General features: G+C 41.7%; 1 protein-coding gene across 13 annotated transcripts in view; it reads right to left on the reverse strand.

Moving 5' to 3' along the window:
- Znf532 (zinc finger protein 532) overlaps positions 1-21,943 on the reverse strand; it is a 105,907-nt gene that overhangs the window by 29,580 nt on the left and 54,384 nt on the right. For 9 of the 13 annotated variants that reach the window (XM_070029036.1, XM_070029033.1, XM_070029035.1 and 6 more), the window contains 2 exons: positions 10,973-11,154; positions 6,042-6,218 (listed from right to left, as the gene is read on the reverse strand). The exons of 3 other annotated variants lie outside the window; for them this stretch is intronic. In XM_070029036.1, coding sequence (XP_069885137.1) covers positions 6,042-6,218; positions 10,973-11,154 — 359 coding nt within the window. The remainder of the gene's footprint in view (positions 1-6,041; positions 6,219-10,972; positions 11,155-21,943) is intronic. One more of the 13 variants, XM_070029037.1, reaches the window with a different exon arrangement.

Here is a 21,943-nt window from a genome sequence, read left to right on the forward strand (position 1 = left end):
TGCCAGGCTGATCAAATTTCTTAAAGTACTTGTAGAAAAGAATAAGAAAGCATAAAAACATCATCATCTCCACTGGATTATAGCATCTGCATTCTTTCTAGTTTTGCCTATCCGCATTTCCTGGGTGTTCTATAATTAGAACACAACTATTACAAAAGCCAATAGCTTCAAGAAAACCACTGAGATTAGTTGGACTAAGAGTTTGCTCAGGATTCTCTTCTTACATTTTTAAAAATAACTTTGGGGGGGGGGGTTGTATGTGCATGTACACACCTCTTCATGGTCAAGGCTAGTGCTCTACTACTTGATACAGAGTGCTACTTCCAGCTTTTTCTGAGTAGTTTATTGGAGATAAGAGTCTCACAGGGACTTTTCTTCCCCAGGCTGGCTTCAAACCATGATCCTCAAATCTCAGCCTCCTGAATTACTAGGATTACAGGTGTGAACTACCAGTGCCAGGTTGCCTTTAACTTTTTTACCTAATGCTGGTGCTCTACCACTTGAACCATACCTCCACTTCCAAGCTTTTTAGTAGTTAACTGTAGGCAAGAGTCTAACGGACTTTCCTGTCTGCGCTGGCTTAGAACCTCAATCCTCATATCTCAGCCTCCTGAATAGCTAGGATTACAAGGTGTGAGCCACTAACACTGCGCTAAGAAATAACTATTTTATAAAATATGACATGACTCTCATTTTATTCATGTTACATTCCTTTGGAGAGGGTTGGGGATTTTTGGTTTGTTTGTTTTTGCTTTTTGTTTGTTTTTGTTGTTTTGTGGGGTTTGAACTCAGGGCCTGGGCACTGTCTCTGAGCTCTTTTGCTCAAGGCTAGCACTCTACTACTTTGACCCACAGCGCCACTTTCAGTTTTCTGGTGGTTAATTGGAGAGGAGAATCTCACAGACTTTCCTGTTCAGGCTGGTTTAGAATCACAATCCTTGGACCTCAGATCTCAGCCTCCTGAGTAGCTAGGTACAACCCTGGGTTGTTTTGATGTGAAGTCTTATACCTATCAACAGAGAAAGTATTAAGCAGAGACAAGCTGTTTTCTTGGCATCTGAGGAATGGCTTGTTAGCATGCTATCAGAAAAGTTCCTTACCAAACACTACAGCCAATCACAGTGGCTCATCGCTGTAACATCAGCACTCAGAAGTCAGAGGCAGGAAACTTGTGAGTTTGAGACCAGCTTCAAAACAAATGACATCACTACTGAATACTAAGGGGAAATCAGGTAAGTGGAGAGACCTGGACCTGGTAGATACCAATCTGGGTCAATGATGAAGGCTGGCATTATAACTAGGCACTGCCCAAGCCCCCAGTGAAGCCCACTGAGAAGAGAATGTCACTCCTGAGATATTCCTAGCAAGAAAGCAGTGATGGCATGGAAAGACTATCTTCAGGATGAATCTCGCATCCTCTTTGGGAGAACCAAGAAGTGGAGTGGGGAGGGGTGGAGAGGGACAGCTAGTTGGCAGCCAGAGGAAACATAGGACAATTGAATCCAAAGGTTCCACCCAGATGAGGATGTTAGAGCACTGGGAATACTGGAAAACAATTTATGAGCCAGCCGGCATTACAGTCCACACCAGCTTCCTGTGTGGTGATGACCTACGTGAACATGCATTGGAAGGAGAGGAAACAACCAAGCATCCTAGGTGTGCATGGTGAGGATGGGACTCATCAGTGATGGACAGAACCAGATACTGTAACCAGGGGATGCAGAGGTCTCGGCTCATTAATCCAGTAGTTTGTTGGGTAAAAATTATGAAAAACAACAATAACAAAAAAGCTGCTGCTAATACATTAAAAACAAAGAACACAAGTACTACAGGCTTACAAGCATTAATTTTTTTTTTAAAGGACAGATCATGAAGATGGAACAAACTCCACAACCACAGTGGGAAAGCCCAGGCACACAGCTGCCAACCCAGCAGAGAGACAGGAAGGTCTACCACAGGAGAGGATCCCTTCCTATAAGGATAGAGCATGTTATGAGGGACCGTGAGGACCCCAGGATAACTGGGTCTCCAGGGTGTGAGGTGGGTATAGGGTATGGAGGGAAAGCTACCCTAAAACCTAATCCTATTTCTAAGACCTGTGAGGGGGCCAGGTAACTACATTATAACAAAAGGGGAGAGAGAAAGAAAGGGAGGTAGAACAGGAAGGAAATAAGAGAATAGAAAACTAAAACCACACACACTGATTCCAGTCAAACTTACAGCAACCCAAACTCTGCAGGCCACAAGTAAACTACAAGTAAACTCCATGTGAAAAAATGGCAAAAGGGTTGTAAGCCACTGACTGAATCCTTTCCCATGTATACCATTCTTTCCACGCTCACAAGACCTCCTACACCCTTGGCAAGGTGAATTTACACTACTATCATGCCCAGGCGGTACACTGAGACTCAAGAGACAGCAGGTTATTTGTTCGGCGTTCAATAAACCCCAGGGCCAAGGTTCAACTTCAGCCTTTTCTGAGATCTGCATGACCCACGGCCAGTCGCAACTCTAATTCTATATGCACCATTTCTTAGGAACTTGTTCAAAACCTGTCTCTTAACTTTGAGGTTCTAATTTCTTCACTTACATACATTTGAGATGTTAAGCTCAATCAATAGAAGACACAAATGCAGGCACTCGGGATCACTATGTAGAAAATGGACTGGGTAACTTGTGGGCAGGAATGGAAGGAGACACTTGGGGAACGTGAAGGAAGGGGTGACAAAAAGAAATGTACTCAATATCTGACTTATGAAATGGTATCCCTTCTGTACAACAACTTAATAACAACAATAAAATTATGTATTTTTTCAAAAGACACAAGTCTTTATCCCCATAAAACATAGTAGTAGTCAAGTGACATGATCTTGAGCTCTCTAGCAAAAAAACAAATGAGGTACAAAGGTTCCTTTTAGATAGAAAGGAAATATACCTGCTCATACACTGAGAAACAAGATGCTTACAATCGCGCCTGGCACAAAGTAAATGTTCTGAAAAGACAAAGGAGGGGAGGGAGGCGGGATTTGTCTAGCAAGCAAGAGGCTAAATTCAATCCCCAGAACCACCAGAAGGAGGAAAAAATAAATCTACAAATGTAAAGTAGGTCAAAATCCTATATGGTGTTTTTTGGATTCAGGGGCTAGGGCTGCAGGCATTATGGAACATTTTCAGACACCCATTTATTATTCACTAAGGTAAAATGGATGGGAAATGTTTAATACTAATTTATCATGATGATTAATAATTTACACGATTTGCATTAATTTTTAGTCATCATTTGCATAACCACTGTTAACCAAAGCTTGCTAGATTTCCAAGTCCCAGGTCTCTTTGAGATAGAGACTGCATATTCATTTTAGACTTAATTCCAAAATGAACTTTTTGGATCAAATGGAGGCCCAGTGATTTGAGGGTGAGTCTTACAGTAGCCTGGCTTGAGAGGTGACGACAAACCCCTCTCACTCACAGGAGAGAAAGGTTCCATTCCAAGGCCCCTGGAATGCCCAAAGCTGTGGACAGTACCCACACCATGACTGAGGGCCTCTTCCATTTCAGCAGCATGTTGGCACCGTGGCTGTGTCTAAACAGCAAGACTAGCACTAACCTCTCCCTTTGTCATAGTTTCACACACCCAAGATTTATTTTAGCATGCATCTTAGCATCTATCCTGTTTTTACTTGTGCTGGTCCTAGGGCTTGAACTCAGGGCCTGGGCATTGTACTGGAGTGTTTTACTCAAGACTAGGACTCTACTTCTTGAGCCACAGCTCTACTTTCAACTTCTTGATGGTTTATTGAGGTAAGAGTCTCACAAACTTTCTTGGTCGGTGTGGCCTCAAACCAGGGTTCTCAGATCTTAGCCTCCTGAGTAGCTAGGATAATCGGCCTGAACTACCAGCACCTGACTTACCCATTCCTTTTAAAAGATCAAAAAACTTCAATGATTTTACTTAAAGGAAGCACTTTGTGGCATTTCAGAATAATTATGCTTGTGCTTTGGGACCATTTACATAAATCACGTGAACACAAGTGCTGCACTTCCTCAATCCAATCAATGCCAGGCTAGTTAGTAAGTGGCATGCACAATGTGGACATGCTGGACAAAGTGGGAATTTGTGCCACAGGACATTGAGAAATTTTATCACACTACTCAGAATCATGTACAGTCTCAGTCCTACAAGTTGTTCATGCTTGAAATCTTCCATTTAATATTTTCAAACTATAGTTGACCACAGGTAACTGAAGCTACAGAAAGTGAAATTCTAGATAAGGGATGGGAGTGGCAGCAGACTACTATACTCAAATACTGCCTTAGCATATTTTAAGCATCACTGCCCTATATTTTCAGGTTACAACTACTATTCCAGACTTCATATACATTCCAGACAGTAAAATTCCATTTACAAATAAAGAAGTACGACACTAGTAAGAAAAAGTTACATTCATTTCCAGAAGTCATAGCATCACAAACACTGAAGATACTAACATTCACTAATCCTTGTCTTCAGAGTCAGGCATTACAACCTACATGGGGGCTGGGAGCTAGAGGTGTGGCTCAAGTGGTGGAGCACCTGCCTAGCAAGTGCTAGGTGCTGAGTTTAAATTCCAGTATTGCCGAAAAGATACATAAAACAAATAAAGTTGCATAATTTATCATCTGTTTTACTTTAAGGATTAGTACACAAAGGATTGGGGTAAAACTCCTATTAGAATAAAGTTAGATTTTAACATAGCTGTTTTTAGTAAAGTTACTTATATATTTGTTCAATAGAATTTCCCCTAAATACTACATTAAAAGGTTAAGTTATGCCAGGCACCAGTGCCTCACACCTGTAATCCTAGCTAATCAGGAGGCTGAGACCTAAGGATCGTGGTTTAAATCCAGTCCAAGCAGGAAAGTCCATGAGACTTATACCTCCAATTAACCACCAAAAAGCTGGAAGTGCAGCTGTGGTTCAAGTGGCAGAATACTAGCCTTGAGTTTAAGTTCTAGGGTTGGCACCAAAAAATAAAAAAGTTTGTATACCTACAGATCTTCTCACAATAAGACCTTGGTAATGGACTCATAGGCAAACATCTGTCAACAGATTGTCTAGGCAGCAAATCTAGCCTTCAGTGATTATGAAACTACACTTCCACAATGAATCCAGGAATAAAATGAACATAACCCAGAGCATTTGAACCAGTGCTACATACACAAAGAAGAGTAGAGAAACGCAGGAAGGAACTAATGCTTACAAAGCCCTCCACACTCCCACAGAGGGCCCAAGTGCTACACGTTAAATCCGCCATCCCATTTAACCTCTCACAACCCTGGGATGCAGCATGATCCTCACTGTACCAGGCAGAAAGCTACAGGGGAGATAGGCAAGAGCCCTGGGTCACACAGCTGGTAGGTGTTGGGATTCTGGCCTGCCCACACTGTACTCCTAACTATCCTGCTAACCTTCCCCAGGTCGGACAGGCAGCCCACCCAAGTGTCAAGAACCACTTCACTGCTAAAGACTTCGCAAAGCAATTATTGCTCACAGGATGAGCAAGATTAAGGCAAAAGTAAAGTTAACTTCTACTAATCCTACTAACTAAAGACTTAGACTGACTATAAAGTTAAATTTGTTAACCAACATTTTAAGTTGACTTCCTCTTCTAAATTCTACAGGGAAAAGTATATCCTGTAAGACAGAAATTATGGGAAAATGTAGAGGACAGCTTTGAGGTTTGGGTGTTTGGGGTGTATTTCTTTTTGTTTTCAACTTTTTTGGTTAAAAAAATCATCTGAAGAATAAAGTAGATAAATATCTACTGGACCAAAACTGATGAAAAGAGCATAAATGATAGGTGACATTTTTTGACAAAGGCTTTTTACCTGGAAAAAAATAGAAAGGTTTTGGTGAGCTACATACGAGCTGTAATTTAAAGTTATCAAAATTGACACAGCTGCATAAACTTCATATCTGAAATTTTACTCAATAGAACGACCATCTCCTCTAAATGACTCATACAGAAGGGGAGTAAAACTCGGCAGTCGGGATGACTTACTTTGGTTCTCCTATCTTGATGCCAGGATGCTGTGTGTAGGCGTGGGAATGTGTGCTTGGGGCAGACTTAAACGCCATTGGACAGATAGGGCACTTGTAGAAGACTTCACAGTGAGAGCCTTGAATGTGAGACTTCAGTGCAGCCACATCAGAGTACACAACATTGCAATGTACACATCTGTTAGAGAAACAACACCGTTGTTAGCACAGACCACTAAACATGTGACTTCACTGTGTATGAAGCCAGGTAAAATGACATTGTTCACAGCCAGCTTAGGTTTCAAATGGCTTTGTGGAAATGTTTTGAATTTGGGGGTTGTTTTGTAGTTGTTTTCTATGTACAGAAGATGAAGAGTAGATGTTGAAGAGAGAGGATCATGAGGAAGGAAAGCAAAACTCAAATGGGTCAATTTGGGGGGAACATCTGTTTCTAGAAATGATGTGTACTCCAGTCTGTTGAGGACAATGAGTTATGGGGGGGGGGGTCAGATGAAGATGAGGGAACACGGCATAACCTCAAGACTCCTGGCTCTGAGGACTTCCAGATGCTGGCTTCTGACAGACAGCAGGGCCATTCATCCCAATGCCCTAACGGCTCCCAATGGAAGATGCTTTTGACATCTAAACCTACAAGCCTTTGACAGTGGGGAAGAGAGAAGCACTGAGCCACTGTCTCTGGGTGTACACCGTCTCGCAGTGCACTCTGGTATGATCAAGCATCTAATGGACATAAGGCATAAATGCATGGTAACCTACAGAGTGGAAGTCAACCTCTTAGGATTTCTGTCTCCTGGAAAATAAATGTGAATATACTCGTATTTGTTTTTAATAAAACTACATGAATTGTAAGCTTCTGAAAAATAATTCTCTTTTTAAAAAATGCCTAACTAACCTTCTTCCTTGTTGAATTCCTAATTCCCTCCCCACGCACAATTTAGCTCATTCCTTAGTGATCTAATTCCACAGAAACCAAGTTAAACTAAGAGACATCTCTCTCATATCTCACCTTTTTTTTGCACAAGGACCCATAGCCCTTCATGTAATGAGTCTTCTTGGTTTGCACCTGAAAACTATTTAAGTTCAGCCACTAGACTCTTGGGAACCACTGTCGATAATTCAGGATGACTGAACACACGTGTTCCTGGACATGTGTGTAAGTCACCAGGGGAAACGAGGCTGCAGACAGGACCTGCCCACTAGGATACAGTGCCCAAGGATCTTGCAGTAACTCAAAGTATCTCTGCTTCAAAATCTTGGAACTGCTTCCAAGACCACACAGGAACAAGTGGGTTCTACATTGTACATATTCTATACAGTAGGCCATGTGTAGGTGTTATGAGCATTTTATACAAATCACAATGAATGCATCAGCATTTTTGATGTCTTAAGTCCAAGTGCCCAGAAAACATAGACAGTAAAACCACTAAAGAACAGAATAGGAGCCGGGCGCTGGTGGCTCACGCCTGTAATCCTAGCTACTCAGGAGGCTGAGATCTGAGGATCGCGGTTCAAAGCCAGCCCGGGCAGGAGAGACCGTGAGACTCCTATCTCCAATAAACCACCAGAAAACCGGAAGTGGCACTGTAGCTCAAGTGGTGGAGCGCTCGCCTTGAGCTGAAGAGCTGAGGGACAGCGCCCAGGCCCAGAACAGAATAGGTAGAAAGTTTTATTTCCCCTATCTAATGCAACTGCTCTTTTGGAAAATACAGGAGCCACTCGAGCACACTAAAGTCGTTTTGAGTTAAGTTACAGTGCTGTCTTGATCACATTAATGCTGTTCTCCAAGCCAGTTACTCATTTGTAAAATGAGAAGACACAGATCGTTTTTTCATCCTTTCCCACTCTAAAAGCCTGACTCAAGGGAAAGGAAGAGGGAGGGACTATGCCAAAGAAGACAGGTAACTAGTGAAATCCAAAGATCCACCACACCACTAGCCACAATGATCTCTCCGTCAATCACGGTAAGGTGGTATACAAAGGGCCAAAGACCAAAGGATAAAAAGGAAAACAAACCACTAAACCTCAAGTCAGTTGGAATACGAGAAACGTTTAATCTACAGAGTATGAAGGAGCTCAGTGCCAGTGGCTCACAATTGTAATATACTAGCTACTCAGGAGGCTGAGATCTGAGGATTACAGTTCAAAGCCAGACCAGGCAACGAAGTCTGTAAGATTCTAATCTCCAATTAACCACCAACAAAGTGGAAGTAGTGCTGTGGCTCAAATTGGTAGATCTCAAGCCTTAAGCAAAAAATGCTCAGGAACAGTACCAAGGCTCTGAGTTCAAGGACTGTCACAAAAATAAAATAAAGTTAGTCTATATTCCACATAACATCATTGATGAAATTACAAGGAATCAGTCCAAAGAGCACTGCAGAGGCCAAGAGAAAGCTTCCTACAACTGAGAACACAGAGAATTAGGTCTTATTAAGAAAGGACAAAGTTAGTTATAAATGATTTGCCCACAGGACAGAAACATGTCAGGTTCACTATGGCAGAGCTCAAACAATATCACACTACTACTAATACTCAGGTATATTAACAAGTATTTAAAAGGCCTTAGTTTATCACTCAACTTTTTTTAAAAAAAATTTTTTAATTCATCAAATGCAGAAGTGGCACTGTGGCTCAAGTGGTAGAGCGCTAGCCCTGAGTAAAAGAGCTCAGGGACAGCAACCAGGCCCAGAGTTCAAGCCCCATGACCAACCAAAAAAAAAAGGCTGGAAGTGGAGCTGTGGCTCAAGTGGTAGAACACTAGCATTGAGCAAAATTAGCTCAGGGACAGTGCCTAGGCACTGAGTTCAAGCTCCCACCAGCATAAAAACAACACAAAAAATTCATCAAATGCAATCCTCTAATAATCCTCTTTCTAGATGGACAGCCAATGTATCCATGCAGGAAAATTTAGAAAAATACTGCATCTTTATCAATATTTAACTTGTTCCAGGTTAACCAGGAGCCAGAGGTGACCAGCCTCTAAGGATCTGGGAGATGCAGCCTGAGCAAAGAGAAGAGGAAAAGAGCAAGGCACTTGCATCAGGATGAGACAAAGGGAAGTATCGGAAGAAAAGAATAAACAAGTAACTATGGAGCCAAAGAGGGAGGGGCAAGGACCAGTGGCTGCTAAGCTCCAATCCAGCATTACACTGGACCATTATTTAAAACAGCAAGAAAAAAATAATAAGTTTAAACCATTTTTTTTTCAAATTTCTCTTCTAACATGAACTAAACTTTGTAACAAATACACTATGTTGACAGCTCATATAGCCTCAAGGGAGCAATACCCTGTATTTAACCCAGACCTTTCAGTAAAAATTTAAAAGCCACACAGTTTAAGGCCCCAAATATACAGAGCTCTGAGAATGGGACAGAAGAAAAGGAGAGCCCAGAGGTCTTTCCCCAGTGGAGGTGGCTATCGGGGCACATCTGGAATGTCTGCCTTCATTGAAGGAAAGAAACCAGGAACAGCACGAACAGCGGAAGGCTAACTTCCCTTAGTCATTCCAACCTAGCTTTGTTTCCATTCTGTTAGGAGAATAAACTCAATGCTAGAGGGGAGTGTAGCTTTAAGAAAAGGCCAGCACTTGTACAATGTCGCAGTGCTGCTTTCTATTACTACTGTAGAATCTACTAATAATTTCCATGCATGTGATGGTAAGAACCAAAGAGTTACTCTGTGTAGACTCTGTGGACCCTAGGGCACCTTTTGTCCTGTTTAACTATCACATCTCCCCCTCCACTCCCACCTCTGGAGCTAGAGGCGGGCAATGTACCAGCACGAGGAGAATCCATGAGAATCCCACACAAGTAGTTATAGGTAAATTAGCACCAAAAAAGCTCCAGTTTCTTGGTTCCTAAACCAAGTGATTCCTACCAGCTTCCATTTGCTTCATAGATTCCAGTCCATGAAACCTGTGTGCACTGCAGGTTTGGAGGCAGGAGATAAAAATGGGAAGTCAGTTTCTTATTTTTTTAGTGCTAGGAAAAGTGGGCAGAGCCACCAACCAGCACTCAAAGGTCTCATCACTTAAACTGCAATGAAATGATCAATTCATGCCGACTGGGTTTTATTTTCATCAAACATAACTAAATCACAACTAAAAGAAATACTATGGACTCACAGCCTCATAGGAAAGTTACCAGGTAACCCAACAATGGTTCAGATACACAAACGATTCGGTAATACCTCTGTGAACAAAAGCACGGTGTTTCCGATGACCTGTTCTTGTGAAGGATTTTCATCAGGGCAAAATACAAATGGCAGAGAAACTGAGCCCAGAAGGTCATAAAATGGTGAATAAAGTTCCAGTACAACACTAGCTAAACTACCATTAAATCTGCCAGATGTTGCAAATACACATCTGTGAATCTTCAGGGGGAGGGGGGGCAGTAAAGAGCCGAGGTAAAGCTTCCGGGAGAAACCCAGAAGCAGGTATAGGAGGAGGTGGGGAAGGTTAATTGGAGTGGAAATTCTTCCAAAATGGGTGATGCTAGGAAAGGATGTGCATGTGATCCTCTTCATGTGGATAAAACAACTACTCGTCTTACCATTTCTGTTTTCCTCAGCAGAGGGGAAGTATTAAGAGGTGAAGGAATGCATGGTATTCTTACAGGGGATAAAAGGTAAGGAGTGTGACAACAGAAAAAAGGTCCGAAAAGAAAAGGTTCTGTGGGTCATTCAAAGCCAACCTCCATGCACACACACTCATCTAAAAGGACGGGCCCACTCCCCCCATGTGTTGTCCAGCAAGGCCAATGTGGCATGAAAAGGATCTAGAGGTAAACTGTACTATGAAGGAACTGGGTTCCCAGAGGATCTGTTCATGAAGGCCTCACCATCTGCCCCTGAATGCTATGTGCACAGACCTCTCAACTGGCAGTGTGGTTATTAGCGACCGAGCTGTACTTGCACGTTAAGTGAACGATACTAACCGAAAACCAACTCTCCGTGTGTAGTGCAGACAGTTCTTGGTGACGTGGGTCTGGAAGTGCACCGACCTGCAGATGGCCCCACACTCAGGGCAGGAGAAGGGAGATTTGTGCTGATGGATTCTCTGGTGTGAAGCATAACTGCACTGGTTAGGAAGCAGCATCTGGCAGATAGTGCAAGTCTTCTAAATAAACCAAAGGGGGAAACAGGGTTGGTCCTGCTAAGTAGTTTCTAACACGTAAAGAACCTTAGTTAAACCTCACAGTAATTATGCGTCTTGTCATTTTGAATACTACTGTCATTGATTCTAAGCCCACGGGGAAAAAGCAAACTTGAAAATTACATGTTCAAAGGAAAACTCTTAACTGTGTAAAATAAAATGATCAGTGCTGGGTAATCATTCATCTCCAAAATAAGAACTCTTGGGAACTTCAGCTTTAAATGGTTCCAGCTTCATTACCTCACATTTTATTTAGTGCAAAAAAGTATTCGAAGTTGCATTCTTGCAAATTATGTTAGCAAACCAAGTTTATTTTATATTAACAAGTCCATAGGCATGTGAATTTTGACAGTATTAACAGTTTCATAGTTCATCAACTTTCTTCAAAATAATAAAAATTAACTGGAGGCTAGTCTAGTTTCTTTCTTTCTCTGCCAATCAATTCCATTATGTAAATGGCCACTTGATTTTTGCACTTAAACAGGCCTTTAAATTAAGTGGCCATAATATGATTTATAATTAAAACCAATAAGCTCAAACTCAAATAGGTTAAGTTACCATGTTACAGAGCTTAAAGGCTGATTTCATGTTTTTGTGTTTAATGACTGAAACCATCTTTGGAAATGTGTCTATATTATTAACTACCCAGAATGCTACTTTTCACCGCTTTATAAAAATCTAGACGTAATATATATTTTTTTAAACACAAACCCAAAAGTACTCAAAGTAATATAAACTGAGGACTTCTTTCTACTAGCATAGCGTATAAAATGATTTTCAGATATTCATGCAAAAACAAGGACCTCCAAAACACACAAGAAAGCCTCAAATATAGATTAAAATGCGCCTTTATATCTTATTCTTCATATTTATTTTAAATCAAGAATGCGCCTTTATATCTTATTCTTCATATTTATTTTAAATCAAGAATGCGCCTTTATATCTTATTCTTCATATTTATTTTAACTCAAGCCCCCAAAAATTGATCTTTAAACTTTAGAGGACCTTAGACTAAGAAAAATAGAAAACTCACTTGAAAATTCTTTCTTGGTTTTCTCCTGAAAGGACTAAAATACAAATTTTATCCCATAAAATATTTATTATAATCACAAAATAACATTACAGGCAGCTTTGATGAGATTAAGCATATTTTTTTAAAAATAGCATTCCTTTTCTGATAGCACACGTCAAAGGTTAAAATAAGCCTTAAGGAAACCCAATGGACAAATTCATTAATTATAGGATCCCGTTGGTATCTGTAGGTATCGACATTATTACTGGCCATCATCTGCTTCTTTGAATTAATGTTATCTATCTACCTTGACACCATTATTCCTTCCTTCCAGGCAGTGAATTATGATGTCTGGACTTCTGCAGACATCTTAGGCCTAGCACTTATTTGGGATAAAAATTCATACTTTCAAATTAAAGTAAGCAACAACAAAAAAAGACTATATATCTATACACATATATACATCTACATAGATGCATATATACATATGTTCACAATGTGCGTGTACATGTAAAATGTAAATATGGATTGGGCCCATTTCACCATGAGCCAAATAGGGAATCAGTTACGTTAACAATAAAAGGAAATTTAAATACGTTATCTCATTTATTTTTTCATCTATGAAGTCCACAATACCTCCATTTTACAGATGAGGAAATCGGGCTTAGTAAACTTAAGACACTTATCCAAGGCCCCACAGCTACTAAGATTCAGTTCTGAGCCCTCTCCTGAGGGAGAGGGGATGTCACGAGGAACCAAGAACAAAATATACAGGGTTGAAAACTATACCGAAAGTATACCGAATGCCAAGGAGGACAGGTTAACATTAGAATCTTGTCCTCATCTCCCCCGCTAGCGTCTCTGTTATCTAAAGTAATGTGATCATACTACTTTTATAATAGCACAAAATAAAAAACGAAAATCTGAGAGGGATAAGGTATGTGTTTACCTAAAAGTTAAAAAGAATCTTTCCATACTGTAGGTTACTCTTCCTAACGCACCTAAAATGGGCAATGAGTTAGTTACTTAAGCTTATGGTCACCACATCATCCGATGTCCCCCTTTGCGCTGACCACAGGAAGAAGCACAAATGCACCTTCACCAGCTCAGAGGCCCCACTTGTGGGAGACACAAGGGAAAAGGTGAGAGACTGTAAGGACCAAACTCAGATTTAAAAAAAAAAAGCAGTGCACTGGGGGAAGCTGGCTCCTGGAGATCATGCTGCTGTGCCCTGACCTTCAGTTTATAGAGACACACTCATGATCTTGTGCTCATACTGCACCTGATCCTACTTTTCTCTCATGGTTTACCTGTTTCCACAGCTAGCCTGTTTCATTTTGACAAAAAGTATGCTATTTTTGGTTGTAGACATTCTCCTCTTGGTGTCTGCATGGTACAATTGTTTTAAACTCATATGACATCACTGACTTAATCACTGACTGAGCCAATCTACCTGTCTACCTGGTACAGAGATGTCATTGCATCCAAGTGCTCTGCTTTCCCACAGTACAGCAGTGTTCTCCAATAGCTTTTCTGGGATGCTTTGAATTTCATGACAGAGATTTCTATTCTAGATCTAGGGGATATATTTTAGCAAAGTGACAGAGGACAAAGATTTCCTTGTAGTCTAAAGAATCTGACTGTAACTTCCTTTTCTTTACTTATTAATTTATTACCTTTCCCCCCTTAATCCTGGATGGCCGTACTGCTTGAGTCTGGTGCCTGAATACTGTCCCTGAGAGGCTTTTCACTCAGGGCCAGTAGTCTCCCACTTGAGTCATACTTCCACTTCAGGTTACCCTATTTGGTGGTTAACTCAAGGTAAGTTTCACAGACTTTCCTGCCCTGGCTGGCTTCTAACTGAGATCCTCAGATCTGAGCCTCTTGAGAAGCTAGGATTACCAGTAGAAGCCACCACCAGCACCAAATTCCCTTCTTTATGTTACTGAAAATACTTTTGTTTAATAAAAAAAATTCAACCAAATGAATCATACCAATAAAATTTTCATAGCAACATTAATAGCTGCTTGAATAATCTGTCTGATGGATCAATATTAACGCATTTTAAAATATATATGAAAAACCTAACTCCCCATCACACAAGCTGAAGTTATTTAGTAAGGAAGCAGTCTTGTTTGATCACCTGCCTTTTGAACAGAAGAAAACCTGATAAAACGAATTCCAGTGGTTTTGTGTGTCTCTGGATATTTTACTTATGTCAACAAAAATGTTTTTCATCCTTAGGTAATAAACAACTAATTTCTACTCCGGAGAAGTTTCATTTGCTCAAGAGATAATTCCTTTTTAAAGTAAATGTTTTTAATAGAGTCGGGTACTATTAGAAAGGTACAGGGAAAGAAAACCGAAGCAGTAATCCCATTCCATGCTACAAAATTCATCTTGAGCCTTTCCACCCCATCCTGCCACTGAAATCAATCACGAGCTCACAAATGCCAGGGCTAGCATTCAGGACTCAGAGGACATGGGGCTTACTGCCCTTCCCCTAAGTGAGAAGGTATCTGAGTAACAAGCAAAACAATTGCATTTCCATTCATAATTTAGAGAGGAAAAATAGCCTGGGAAAATTAAAGGCGATGGGTGAGAGAGGCTGGAGAGGTAAGTGAAGCATGCATTTATACAAATAGACCCAAAGCCTGTGACAGCTCAGAACACTAAATCTAGAGGTCAAAACACCACCAGCTTCACAGTCAACCAGAGGCTAAATAAATTACTGCCGCCTCATTAACAGCGGCTTCCTAAGCTCTGCTCACAGTACAATTAACAAAACAATGGTCATCATAGAGATATGTTTCCTAGCCTTCCAATCCATCCAGTTTCACAAAAAGAACACAGAGAAAATATTCCATTTCAGTTCACACTTGCATGGGAATAACACAAGGCATTACAGAGGAACTGGCTACAAAATCCCTTTGTTCCCAAAGCTAGTTGGTGGCAGTTTTGTTCTCAAAGCATGTGCAGTCAAAAGCCTCAACAAGGGCTGACAATTAAATGACCAAATTTACAGAAGGCTACAAGATGGACATGTATAATCTACTTAGGTGATTATCACTGGAGAATATACATATACTAAAGGTTGATAACACTAAAATATGAGCTAGTCTGAACAACAGAAACATCTAGCACTTGGGAGAGCAGGGTCCCAAACCAAGACAGGCAGTCCTGGGGCTCAAACTCGGGGCCTGGGCACTGTCCCTGAGCTTCTTTTGCTCAAGGCTAGCACTCTACCACTTGAGCCACAGCGCCACTTCTGGCCTTTTCTGTGTATGTAGTACTGAGGAGTTGAACCCAGGCTTCATTCATGCTAGGCAAGCACTCTACCACTAAGCCACCTTCCCAGCCCTAAACAATGACGTCTGAGGAAGGGAAGAAGGCCTCAGAGACAGCAGAAAACACTTGTAGCAGAGTATACCTAGCAGTCAGAATTAACTCTCAATAGCATTTGATATATTGGTGTGCTATGGTAAGTTCCAGAATCTGAAATGAATCAGCATTTGAGGAGCAGCTCAAATCTATCTCCTCTAACTGTACTCTTGAAGCCAAAATGGATCTAATCCTAAGAGTCCATTCTTCTGATCATTGAGGTCTCTGTCCCTGTAAAACTCTGTTTCTCTAGCCAAAGGAATGATGAAAAGAAAAGGTCATGAGCCAGCATTAAAGAAACCTTGCTTTGAACATGCTTCTGCCACTAACTGGACATTGTTTTTCCGACTGCAAAACACAAGCAGAGCAAAGGATCTATCTACCACATTCTCTGATTTTTTTTTTTTAAGGGCTGACTCAGATTCTATAGAAAACACATTTTAGCAATTAAAGGTTCCAGTATGTATGCACTGCCAGACTGTACTTGGCTAAATTTAGTCACAGTTTTACCAAGAGTGAAGCAAAGACATTCCAATACATTTCGAGTATCAATTATTAAACTGACAGCCATCCACTCTTAAATACTTCATGGAGAGAAGGCCTGCATCCCTGGCCTCTGCCCACTGCCTTTCTCCCCACAGCCAGGGTTATGAAACACAGTTCAAACCAGAAGCCTCCAACGAAGGCAGATGTGTGGGTGTGGCTGCCAATTCCCAATAAGCTCCATTGGCGTTGCACTGCTTGATTCCATGCCCCCTGCTCTCTTCCCTCACTTTAGACCTTCTCAGTGGGGTACCTATACTTAGGTAGGGGGTGAGCAGAGCTGCCCCCAAAGCAAGAGTTGAGCTCTGGAATTTATCACCTTCCTGAGTGCGATAAAATCCCCAAGCTTAAGAAACAAAGAAGGCTCAAGCTAAAGCCCGAATTCCTTCCTAGACAGCCAGAGAGCCGCAGCGGGCAGGGCGTGGCTGGGCCAGTGCTAACAAAGGGCAACGGCTCGGCAGCGCCAGGTCGATAGTTGCTCTCACATATCCACTGGAGGGGAGGAGGAAGGAGGGGCGCCTACTGGACAGACAGCAGGAAGCAAAGCCTTTCCCTGGGTGTTGACAGCCTGGCACAGCCTCAGAAGACTGCATACCTGCGTGCAGGGGGCTGGCAGATGGATGGAGATGCAGTCAGCAGAACCAGACATGTCCAGGAGAGTCTTGGTTTGCACAAGCAAGGGGGACAAAAAGGCCTATGCTGAGAGCACAGGAGGCAAAGGAAAACAGAGAAGAAAAAAGGGGAGCAGGCTAGGGTGAGGTTCAGTGGCAAAGTGAGCTGTCGAGGTCGGACTGAGCTAAATCCAGAAAAGGCTGTTCTTGGGAGCAAGGCCAAGGGCTTGAGCAGGTATACCGGATGTGAGATTTTCCTTCCTAATTGCTTTGAAGATGGGACAGAGAACTGTGATTCAGTGAGAAACCTCATAATGTCAAATAACAGGAGGTCTGATTCCCAAATTCCCATAGTGCAAAGCACTGTCTGCAAGTCTCAGGCAGAGCCTGACACGAGGGCTACATCCAAACTTTAGAAAAAGGGAGTGGCAGACAGCCGGGTATGGTAGCATATACCTGTAATCCCAGTGCCGGAGATAGAGGCCTGAGTATACTCAAAAATAAAAAAAATTGCAGAGTGTCAGTGGCTCACACCAGTAATCTGAGCTACTTGGGAGGATGAGATGGGAGGATCAAGATTTGAAGCTGGCCTGGTAGAAAAGACTCTCATCTCCAATTAATCACCAAAAAGCTAGAACACTCAGGCCCAGAGTTCAAGAACTCATCTACCTACCTACCTACACACACACACACACACACACACACACACACACACACACACACACACACACACACACACACACACACACACACACACACACACACACACACACACACACACACACTCTAGTATAGTATTAACCCTGAGTAAGTTCAAGAACTCATCTACACACACACACACACACACACACACACACACACACACACACACACACACACCCCTCTCTCTCTCAAAAAAACAAAACAACTTTAAAAAAGGGAAAGAGAGGAAGAGGATGATGACAACAGAGGTAGAGAAGAAAATGAAGTACAACTTTGACTTCTAGGAAACAAAAGTGCTTTTCCTACCCTTCCCATGGAGGGCAAGTAGAAAGCTGGGGCATTAAACAGCCACAGAAGGACTCGGAAAGGGGAGCAAGAGGGCAGACCAGTCAGGGACTTCAGGATGGAAGAACGGAGGCTGGAGGGCTGGACATTTATTTCCCCTGGCCTCACATATCCCGTGCTGAAGTTGAAAAAGCCGGCAACAGTGATACCAACACAAAGAGACAAAACCCCCTGTTCTCTGTGGAACAAAACCCTGTTTTCTGTTGCCAAAGGAGCGGAAAGTGGCAGCCGAGGGAAGGAGAAAATGTTTAGACAATCACTGCTCCACTCCAGCCAAACCCCATAGGACACGCTGCGGCCCCACCACGCCATGCCAGACTCCCAGCCCTCCCGGACTTCAGTGAAGGGTCCCAGCACCTGCACAGCTGGAGTCAGGGGCGGTGAGGAGCAGGCATAAAGAAATGACCCAGAGAAATCTCCAGGCCCAGGTGGTTTTGCTGGAGAATTCTACAACATTTAATAAATGCCTAATACCAATTATAACATATTCATCCACAAAACACCTAACGGGGCACTTCTTGGTTCATTCGATAGCTTGTAGTAAACTACCCAACACTAGAAAAGGATGGGGGGAAGGGAATCTACATAACCACAGATATAAAATAAATGAAATGACAACAAAAGATTACCAAGTATGTTTATAAAACAGACAGGAATTAGGCAGCCTTACCAAGTACTTCCAGGGATATAGAACCATTCCAGTATCTGAAAAACCAACACAAGTTACTCCCCAAAAAACTCTAAAACCAATAAATGAGCTCAACAGAGTCATAAGATACAAAAATGAATATGCAAAAATAAATTGTATTTTTATATATTACCAATAAATACATAGATGCTAAAAGTATACTGTTTTATAGTTGCTTAAAGAAAAAACATTGGAGCCAGGCGCCGGTGGCTCACGCCTGTAATCCTAGTTATTCAGGAGGCTGAGATCTGAGGATCGAGGTTCAAAGCCAGCCTGGGCAGGAAAGAACATGAGACTCTTATCTCCAATAAACCACTAGAAAACTGGAAGTGGCACTATAGCTCAAGTGGTAGAGCGCTCGCCTTGAGCTGAAGAGCTGAGGGACAGCGCCCAGGCCCAGAGTTCAAGCCCCATGACTGACAAAAAATAAATAAATAAATAAAACATTGGGACTAGGTATAGCACAGTAGTAGAGTGGATGTCTAGCTTTCATGGTGCCCTGGGTTCAATCCATAGAACCAAAAAAAAATTAAAAAGCAAACATGTACAAGAAAACTATGGAAGAAATCAAAGGAGAGAGAGCCTATATTCATGGACTCAACACAGTACAGGTGTCTATTCTCTGTAGAACTGACATTTGAGCTTAGTGCAATTTTTGTCAAAATATTAGGAAGATTTTTTTGCAGATATGGACAAGATTGTTTTAAAATTTATATGGAAAGACAAAAGAACTAGAAAAGGCAAAACTTAAATTCTGAAAAAGAAGAAAGTGCCTTGGACTTGAAGATAATGTAGTTAGGTACTCAAGACTGGGTGGTGATATTGATCTAAGGACAGACAGAGAGAAACGGACTAGAATGAAGAAGCACCATACAAATATGTTCACCTGGCACATAAGCAATTCACTGGAGAGAGACCAACTTTTCAATATACATGGACCAAAACAATAAACCCAACCTAAGCCTCATGTCTTACACAGAAAGTATCTTGAAATGTATCACAGATTTAAATGTGGAACTCAAAACTAAAAACCCTCTAGAAAAAAAAAGTAAATTTTCAAAAATCTAGTGCTAAGCAAAGCAAAAAGCACAAGGAATAAACAAGGGATAAAACTGATAAACTGAACCTCATTAACAGGCCAAAGGCCTACTGAGGGTATGAAAAGACAAGCTGCAGACTGAAAGCAAAGACTTGCAAACAAACACATACCCTGCAAAGGACTCTTGTTAGATTTTTATCAGTAACTTTTAAACCTCAATAGAAAAACAACAACAACTAAACTAACTGGAAAATAGACTAATGATATAAAAAGGTATTTCCCAAATAAATATATATATATATATATATATATATATACACACACACACACATATACATATACATATACACACACATTCACATATATATATATATACACACATAGCAAATCTGTAAAAATATGTTTAACATAATCAACCAACAGGAAAACACAATGAAATAATACACCTATCAGAGTAGGTGGACACAATTAAATGAAGAGATTAGAAGCCAGCCTGGGCAGTAAAGTCCAAGACTCTTAACTCCAGCAAAAAGCTGGAACTGAAGGCAAGGCTCAAGTGGTAGAGCAGCAGCCATGAGCAAAAAGGCCAAGCAATATCACAAGGCCCAGAATAAGCAAGGAATAAAAAAACAGTACCACCAGCCAATTTTGGCAAGTCTACAGAGAAACTTGATGGTTCCTGGGGATAGCTACTTTAGAACAGTTTAAGAGTCGAAACATGCAACTCACATAAAAACCAGCAATTAGGCAAGCTCCTGGTTACTATACCACAGAAGTAAAAACCCTGTTCACACAAAAACGTGTACACCAGTGTTCATGGGAGCTATATTCTTAACAGCCCCAAACTAGGAATGAAGCACAAGTCCCACCACAAATGATTAAAGAAAACTACGGTGTAACAACAGACTCGAATATCACTGTGTAATAAAAAGGAATAAGATACAGAAGGCCCAACTTGTAATCGTTTAACTTATCACTTTTCAATGTGTAAAAGTGATACACTTTCAATAGAATTATGCTCAGAATAGAACTACACTTGGAGTGTTGGATCTTGATCTTTTCCCAGGCTAGCAATACAGTCTTCCATTCTCTCGCAATGCTAGGCAGCCACAGCCAGTGAGCCACCACTGGAGAAACAACTGATACTCTACAGCATATTGTGTTGCTAAGCTAGGGTATGTGGCAGGGTAGGAACATACAATGCATTTTTGGCTCACAGAATACTTTGAACCTACAAAGGGCTTATGAAGAAGATAGTACCATTGTCATGAGCAGAGAAGCATCTATATTCACACAGGGAAAAACCTAGAAGACTCTCCAGGGAATCATGGTGAATGAAAAAAAAAAAAAAAACACAGTCCTAATGACTATGCACACAGTATAGTTCCAGGCAGGTAACACTCTCAAAATGACAGAAATGCAGGTAGTGGTTACCAGGGCTTACAGTGGAATGGGCAGTAACAGTAGCTTCATATCATACGATTTTTCTCTTTCTTGACTGTATTGATGTTAGCATCCTGGTTATGATACTGATTGGCGTTTGTCAGCTGTGATCCTTAGGGAGAACTGGATGATGGGTGCCTAGGACCCCTGTTACTGCTATGAGTCTACCATTACCTCAAACTAAAAGGGAAAGAAGGAAGAACAAGGCCAGCTGCCAGCAGTGGTCCCCTTCCCCAGGCCTGGCTAACCAGAGCTGAAAGGCAATGCCTGACGGGCAGTGGTCTGCAGATCTAGCCAGGACCAGTGGACTTCCTATAGAACCTAACGCTGGCAGCAAGGGCTCGTGGGGAAGCTTCTGCAGACCAGGCAGCGTGTACACCCTAGGCCCATCTCAGGACTGACAAGAGTGCAGATATAAACCAGGCAGCTGTGCAGAGCCCAGGCATAACTCAAGACCACCAATACTGCAGGCCAGAGGCTTTGCCTCTATGGGGAACTGGCAGGGAAAAGACAGGTTAGGGTGTAAGCCTACCTACAGGGGAAGCCATTACTCAACAGTGGGAAGTCCTTGTTTCCCAATTCACCAATGAGTTACTAGAACACAGAGGTTAGGGGACAGGGGATGTAAAGGGAAGTTCTAAACCTAGAAACACAGTAGACAACAGAGGAAAGAAGAGGTTCGGTAAAGTCAGCAAAGTCTCTGGTCCTAGCGGAGCCACTAGTTCATCTTCTAGATTTTGTAGGGGGAAAAAAAAATCACAAAGTTTCAGTCCCATTCACACAGGCAAAGTTGTTTTTTTTTTTCCCTCAACTGAGTTTAAGGTTACAATTATAAACTGGGCAAGGGTCATGTGACTGGTAAGTAGAAAGATGGAATGATTGTTCTCTTCTTTCTTATTGCTGCCCCACTTCCTGCCACCCCGATTACCAATATTTCAGCTGTGATAGTGATGTAGAAGGAACCCCAGTTCAAGTGCAATAGGAGACTG

This window comes from Dipodomys merriami, unplaced genomic scaffold, assembly GCF_024711535.1.
Source record: "Dipodomys merriami isolate MVZ:Mamm:240054 unplaced genomic scaffold, mDipMer1.0.p SCAF_2, whole genome shotgun sequence".
Taxonomy (NCBI): Eukaryota; Metazoa; Chordata; class Mammalia; order Rodentia; family Heteromyidae; genus Dipodomys; species Dipodomys merriami.